Genomic DNA, 7,462 nt, shown 5'->3' on the forward strand with positions numbered 1-7,462 from the left:
TTGTCCCTCTAGGAAATGCAGTTGTGATCTTTTTATCGTTAATTCAGCACAGGAGCATTAGCCATTACACGCCGCGAATCTTAGAACATTTTCGCAAAAACGTTTTAACATTGTCAGAACAATTTTCGATATAGCTATCGGATAACGCCGAGATGTTACATCTAAAATTCGATTCGCGGAGTAGATGATCGCAATCTTTGTCTGTTACGTTTGATCACAAGAGAAGTCAAGTAATTCATGAAATTTCACCCATTTACGCGATGACTTCCAACTTTTTATTTACCATGCATGTTAAATAATTAGCAGGCCGTATATAAAATAATGCAGAATTAGGAGCAATATATAAAGTCAGTCATTTATTGTTCTTTTATTACTTACTGTTACAATTATATCGGCTTTTTATTTCATTCTTGATTATAAAAATGCGGGAACATAATTTCCATCTCTTAATCAGCTTATAACGTAGTTTGCATCCTGGACTAAAGTGTTCAGCAATTTTTTTTCCTAATTATAAACCAGCATGCTTTTAAGCTATAAAATATCAGTTTATTACTACTAGTACTCTATTATCTCGTATCTTCGTTTTCCTTCTCGTGCAGTACAACGACATGTCACGGGATCCTGGTTTTCATTCCCTCCGCACATCTTTTTGCAAACACATCGACAGCTCTGTTCGTCAAATTCATGGTGTGCTTTGCAATCCAACCCCTTTTGACATTTGCACGCGCATTCCAAATGATCTTCAACGTACTGGGGTTGGCTTGTGCCATCAGCGAATGACACTTCGACAGAAATATCTCGCTTCTTAATCGGTGTGCAGGTCTCCGTGTTGAGAGGTAGGTCACACGCCCCTTTGCAGCGGTTAACCGTGACAAACTGTGGTGTGTTTCTTTGGTCTTTGACATTGGGTTCAACTTGGACAACTTCAGGATGAGGCAGGCAAGCGACTTCTGGAAGCTGTCCTCCATCTGAAAAAGGAAGTTCTCATTAATTACACAATTTGATTAAAAATGGAAGAAAAAAAGATGAAGCACGGCTACTCTGTCAGCGATATTTTCCAGAAAAGACTCTGTGCAGCAGCATTATACCGCTGACCATGTAGTCTGTACTTTGACGAAATTTGGTCTCATATTCAAAGCGGCTAAACGAAAAACGCCATCGCCGGGCTTCCGGTTTTTACTAGCTCGAAGTTTGTGAAGGTTTTAAGCGAGAAAAGGCTGTGGAGAAACAAATAACAAGCCATTAAATCTACGTGGATTAAATATGTAGCGTGTGGATGTTTGTCTTAACTTTTGGTCTTTGAGTGGAGGACTCTTGGAAATTTAGATGTTTGTAAGTGGAGTTTTTGGCGGCAACTGCTGACCCACAGTGAGTTTGACCTTTGTGTAAGTGTGCAGTGTAGATTTCCATGGTGACCACACACAGAAAAGAAACTAGATTCTTACCTCTCCTGGATTGCTGGAAAAGGTTGTACCTGGGTATCTTTCTTGGAGTAAATTCGTTGAATTCCCGGATGACGGCAGTTTCGTCCTACAAAGCGAAATGTGCAAGTGAGGAAAAAGATTTATCTCAGACTTCGGTATGTTCAATTTTTTTCCCATAGTTCCTCAGTCATTTTGAGATCTTTCCTGAAAGCTACTCGTTGAGTTTAAGAGCTCAGAGGAAAAATCCTAATGACCTAGTTGAAAGATATTCGGGTGTAAATCCAAGATGGCGGCCATTCATACAGTCTGTATGTTTCGACTAGCCATCATCTTGTATTTGGCCACCGTCTTGGATTTAGCATTGGGAGGCCATCTTGAATTCGCTAGGCAGCCATCTTGGATTTGGTAGCCATTTCAATTTGAACGAACACCTCAGAAGGTCCTGGGGCGAGGATATCTTGTGTTGGGACATTCTTGTCTATCAGTCTACCAGTGCTACTCGTTTAAAAAAATGTCGTTGAACGCTCTGGGGACGAGAATGGTGTTGGGACGAAAGCAATTAGCAGTTTTTGACGCAAGTCTCGTGTTGCTAAGCTACATTAGCCCATGGACGACAGAATGGCGCCATAACATGAATTTCGAATGCTAATTCTCGTAGCATAGCATTTCTTAACAACATCTTTTGAACGTGACAAGGTTATACGAAAATTTTGTCCTCGTGACGCCGCTGAAAGAGCTATAGAATAATGTAGTCACGACATGCTATTGGTGACATGTGTTTACAATAGCCCCTTGTTTGATCACAGTCATTCTTATCTTAGAACGAACTTTACCCAACCAAGTTCAAACCACAGTTTACTTTGGTACTGAAGACTATAAAAACATTATTGCCTGAAGAAGATTTATCTGTAAAATTTATCTTCCTTTAGTTGCGCATTACAAGGATAAAAAGTGACAGTAAAAATATATAAAAAGCTGGATAATATTACTTCTGAATTAATATCGTGCAACAGGTTATCAAACAGAGTATTTAAAAGAAAAAATAAAATGCAAATTTCATGGTTGTTTTATGAGGTAAAAATTCTAAATCATAATTCTGTCTATTGCCAATCGAAGGACTGCATTTGCTTTTAAATGACTTGAATTGGCTCCACAAAACTTTTCTTTTTCGCAACCATCTACAAATGAAAGTAATATTATAAAAATAAAAGACAGTAACACAATGATATGAATAATTTTTAGTAGAAGATTCGAGAGAAATCTTACCACGAGGCTCTACATGAAAAAACATTAGAACAAAACACTTTTTAGGACTCACCTCGAGTGAAATCTTTCTTGCGAAAGACACTGGTCTGAGAATTATCCCGATGCAAATGGCAAGTTGGAGTGAATTAAACATGGTTGTAAAGTTGCGTATCGCGCGCGCTGTAGCTCTTCAATGAATGAGCTAGCAATACGTTGCTCTTGCCTTTAATAATAAAAAAATCAGTTATACGTCAAGCTGCTCGCATTGGTTATACACAGCCGCGGTGTTAATGGTCACCTATTGTTTTAAACAGGAATTGAAAGTCAAATTAAGACATGTTTACTGTTTATTACTTTTTTGTTGAAGCTTGCACTTCTGCAAACAAAAGCGACTCACTATGCTGACGTCCTTTGTTATGTTTTACACCTTGGCAAAATTACGGCGCGACAGTTTTAATGTTGTCTTGTGAGTATAACTTACCTAAATGTATGTGGCGCGTGCGTTTTTTTGATCTAGAATGTTTCTATGGATAAATCAAAAATCGCTTATCACGAAATAAAAAGTCGCTTAGCCAAGCGGAAGTCGAAATGTATTCACCGTAGGAAGGTAATTGCGCACTATAAATAACGTTTGATGGCTTCGCGAATTCTACATTTAACAAAATACCCACATATTACGACAAAATAGACGATCATTAGTTCGTATTGGCAAAGTACACGGAGACAGACGTCATGAACCCAAATTTATCTACCAATAAAAGTTCAAAAAGTTTGCCTTGCCACTTTGAGGAGTGAGAAAATAAGACAAGGCGAAAGTCAATGGACGAAGACAAAGCAAGTTCAAATGTGCTTTTATCTGAAAAATGACTCATCCCATGCTAATCTAAACGATTTTTACTATTTTATCAGCTGTTTATCTCTCTGTCTGGGAAATTTAAATACCATTTATAAATAATTAAAACCATTGATTCACGGCGCTTCTCGCTGCGTGTTTTTCAAGTGGTGTGGCCATTGTTCAGACAAAAAATAATATTAACGTTGCCAGTAACCCACAATTTAACACACTAAAAGACTGCCGTTGTGCACTTGTGCACTTGAACGAGAACTGTGTTTTTTATTTAGACTTGTTAACAACCCGATGCATAGTTAAATGCAACACACAAAACGAGTGCGTCCTTTTCAAATTACTTAGACTATAAAAAGGAAAACAGGAAGTTCTTAGTTCGCCGTCGCGAGGAAATTAGCAGGGTCGACGGTTTGGTATTTTCTCTCCGTTGAACGGGAGTATTAACTACGGCAGAAGTGCATGGGAAGGGGAGAAAAGAAGCTTGTAAAAGGCTTCGAAATGTCTTGTTTATGTCACAAAGTGCAGAAAACAAGAATTATGTCGCGAGTAGCTGGCCAACTCCGTTGTTAGTAAATTGACCTTGAGCACAGGTGCACTTGGCTTCTGTCAAGCCAACATTATTAGCTGTGCTGTTAAAATTATCGGTGGTTCAAATGGATATGCGGCGGGCTGCGTGGTACAATGTGGTTGGTTCGGCGGCAAGACTGTGAAAAAAGAATAAAATTGCGTTAAGACATCAAGATGCTAATAGGCAGCAAACATTTCCGACATAGAACTTTCCGCTGTGAAGAAAATCTGCGTGAAACGTTCAATTCGGCTCAAGTTGGACCGATTTGCATTTCATTGTTATTTCAATATCTTGGAACTACTGTATCCTCGAAAGTTTCTTTTAGAAAAACGTTTTAGGGAATAAGCTTAACAAGAAATATAAACAGGATTAAACCATTTCATGAGTGTACCCTTGGTAGAACTTTAAAATAAAGATTAACACCGTTTTGTTTGTGGTAACTACCACTAGAAATGTTTTTTCGACATTCAGTGATCGATGAACATATGAAATGAACCACACATGTGAACAGTGGCACCATAGTTAAAGTGCTGCATGTATTGTGTTCTTTGATTACAGCCAATTTTGAAGGAAATATTTGTGGTTCACAATTCAAGCTGTCTAAGTACGTTCATAGGAAGTGCATTTCACTCAGACCCACTCGAAAATTCCATTTACCCTTTCCATGACATATACTAGTCTCCCAACATGAGAGCGAATTTATATTCTACTCCGACTGTGATATTAAGAGTTAGGAAAAAAAAAACCAAAAAAAACAGGAACTGCTTCTTGACAATTGAGGAATGATTGTTTGTGAAGCTGACACTAGAGAGTGATCAGTTTTCATAAACGCTTTTAAAATTTATACTTGGGTAAGAACAAATCGATCTATAATTATTTCTTTACCAGGTAATTAATATTTCTGTGAAATGTCCGTTACCGGTACGTTTAAAGCTTTTAGGATATTGTTCCATCAACCTCAAAAATTGCCACATGAAAGCAAATTTTTTTTATCAAAGTCGGAAAATAATTAAAATAAAATGATGTAAACTCAATACTGACAACAGAAAACCTTCGACGCTCTGACACTTGTATAATTGATATACTTGTTAACTACTGGAGTTTCGCGCCCGCGGGTCGACAACTTTAATCTCGCGCCCACTCACTCCTACAAACTAAAATTTAACGCCTTGCTGAATCATTTGAGAAGTTCAATACAACTTTAACTGACACACTGGGCAAATTAGGAATGGTCCAAACGGACTTCTACTCAGGTCTTTCATGTGTGAGTTGGATATATCTGCGCATGTCCATAGTCACCGCCTAAGGGAACTGAGTAAGATTCATTCTCGTCCCCAGTACTACTCGTCTTAAAATTTCGTTGACGACCACGTGACCAAAGAAACGGATGCTCTGGGAATGAGAGTGAGTAAGATTCAATCAATGATTTATTCTCGTCCCCAGAGCTACTCCCTTGAAAATGTCGCTACAGATAGAAGTAGAAGGCTCTGGAGACGAGAGTGGTTAAGTATAAATGCCATTTACTCGTAACGAATACGGTGAAGTCTTGTCACAAAGATACGTTCGCTGGCTCGCTCCACATTCAAAGAATAATCGAAAGATTGAATATACAATTTAATCTCTCTTAACACATCCTTCCCATGGGTCAAAAGTCGACCCTTAATTTGCACTAATTATTTTTAAGCCTAGCATCGTCTAATTCTGTGTTGCTAATAATGATCAGAGCCAAGAAAGTATGAAAGTAGTCTTCTTTATGTCTCAGTCAAATCTAAAAAAAAAAAAAAAATTGAAAAAAAATTTGAAAAAAAAAACGAAAGTACCCTTCGCAGGTGCACAGGAGTTTTGCTGGTGTTTTACATGGCACTAACTCCATTATCATGTCATTTTTGCGTGTTTTTACCGTTAAAGTGAACAATCATTTCACGCAACGGTTTGCCTCAATTTGGTATGACAAACCTTTTTAATATAAACGTATCAATATATAGCTAGTTATGAAACTTAGAGACCGCACGCTACGCAAAGAAGCGGTTTGGAAGTTTGTTGTATGACTGTAGCGTATCAATATAAACTCACAAAAGATCCCTAACTAACTAACGTTTTGGACGCAAAGTTCACGGCTGTTTTCACTGTCGTAACGAAAATAAACAAGCTTCGATGTTCGCGTGCTCGTTTAGCGTTAACATCCACAGCGTGGCAGCTGTTAGCTCAATTTTCCTGTTTTGGAAATGCTATACGCAACATTAGTTCCATTGGGAACCATGACGCCAAAACAAACAGGTAAACTTTTAATTGAATAGTTATACATCAGCTGTTATTTTCGCCTGCTGGTTTATTATTATTTTTTTTTACCGTTTAACTGTTAATAAGCGTGCGTTTTCGTGACAAAAGTGACAACAGAAGACAATTTTCTTTAAGGCCGTTAAAGCGAAGATATTAGTAATATCAGGCGCTGTTATTAATTTGCTAATTAGAGAGCTAGCTGTTGGCAGGGAAAAAAAAACGAGTTCTCTTGCTCGACCGCACATTAATATTTAATAACGAAAACAATGATTACCATAACAGATATCTTCCCCATATATTTCAAACCTGTTGCATTGTCAATGTTATTTTCAGGGCGTGGTTTACTCCATTATTATTTTTCATACTTTGAATTTTTGCTAGAAGTTTCATGTACTCCTCCAAATTGAAAATGCAAAGATCTTTCCGTCGACCCGGAAAACTCTAACATCAAAATTCAAATTCTCTCTACTAGTTACCTTCGTGGCGATCAGCACTAGTTGGGAGAATATCGAATACTGAGTTCTTTCAACCTCGTCAACTATAGTTACCTCAGCTACGCGACAGATGATGCTTTGAAAAACAAATGGCTTAAAATTTTCATGTCAGTCCTTCGTAATTCGTCCCAATCTTTTCCAGTCTAATCAGCCATCTCTTTCCCTTTTTGGTTTGTTTTAACTAAGTCTGTTTTTTCTACCACACCCATCGAGCCCAGAGGCAGTTAGGCGTTGTGAGACCAGAGTAAACCTCGCGACGAATTTCACCTCCCACCCCCCAGCCCCTCAAAAAATATATATAATAAAAATAACAATAGGAAAAAATAAAATAAAATAAAATAACTACGCGTCTCCGTCATCTTGCACCCCCCTCGAGGAGGGGGGGGGTAGACTTTCATGTAGAAGAGGTTGGGTGTGCTCGTCGTCTCATTTAGTGGTGCAAATCATGATGTTTAGTCTTACTTCTAAACCGGGCTTTTCAGGCATCTTTTAGGGTGCACTCGAAGGAATAATTAAAAAAAACGTTGTCTGTCTGTTTTAAACTGGTATATTTTAAGGGTCAATAAAGCTCGAGTCACCCCCAGATGGGTCTCCCTGAGGGGTA

The 7,462-nt window shown here is 38.2% G+C and overlaps 1 protein-coding gene across 1 annotated transcript; it reads right to left on the reverse strand.

Moving 5' to 3' along the window:
• Positions 1-329: 329 nt before the first annotated feature.
• On the reverse strand, positions 330-2,894 carry LOC110057947 (uncharacterized). The gene is made up of 3 exons (XM_020764556.2): positions 2,743-2,894; positions 1,446-1,530; positions 330-968 (listed from the first exon to the last, which is right to left on the reverse strand). Exons 1-3 carry the CDS (start codon positions 2,821-2,823, stop codon positions 556-558), a joined length of 579 nt encoding a protein of 192 aa, XP_020620215.2. The 5' UTR covers positions 2,824-2,894; the 3' UTR covers positions 330-555.
• Between the last annotated feature and the right edge of the window lie 4,568 nt (positions 2,895-7,462).

The sequence above is a fragment of the Orbicella faveolata genome, unplaced genomic scaffold, assembly GCF_042242905.1.
Source record: "Orbicella faveolata isolate gen_17 unplaced genomic scaffold, um_ofav_v1 contig_25, whole genome shotgun sequence".
Classification (NCBI taxonomy): Eukaryota; Metazoa; Cnidaria; class Anthozoa; order Scleractinia; family Merulinidae; genus Orbicella; species Orbicella faveolata.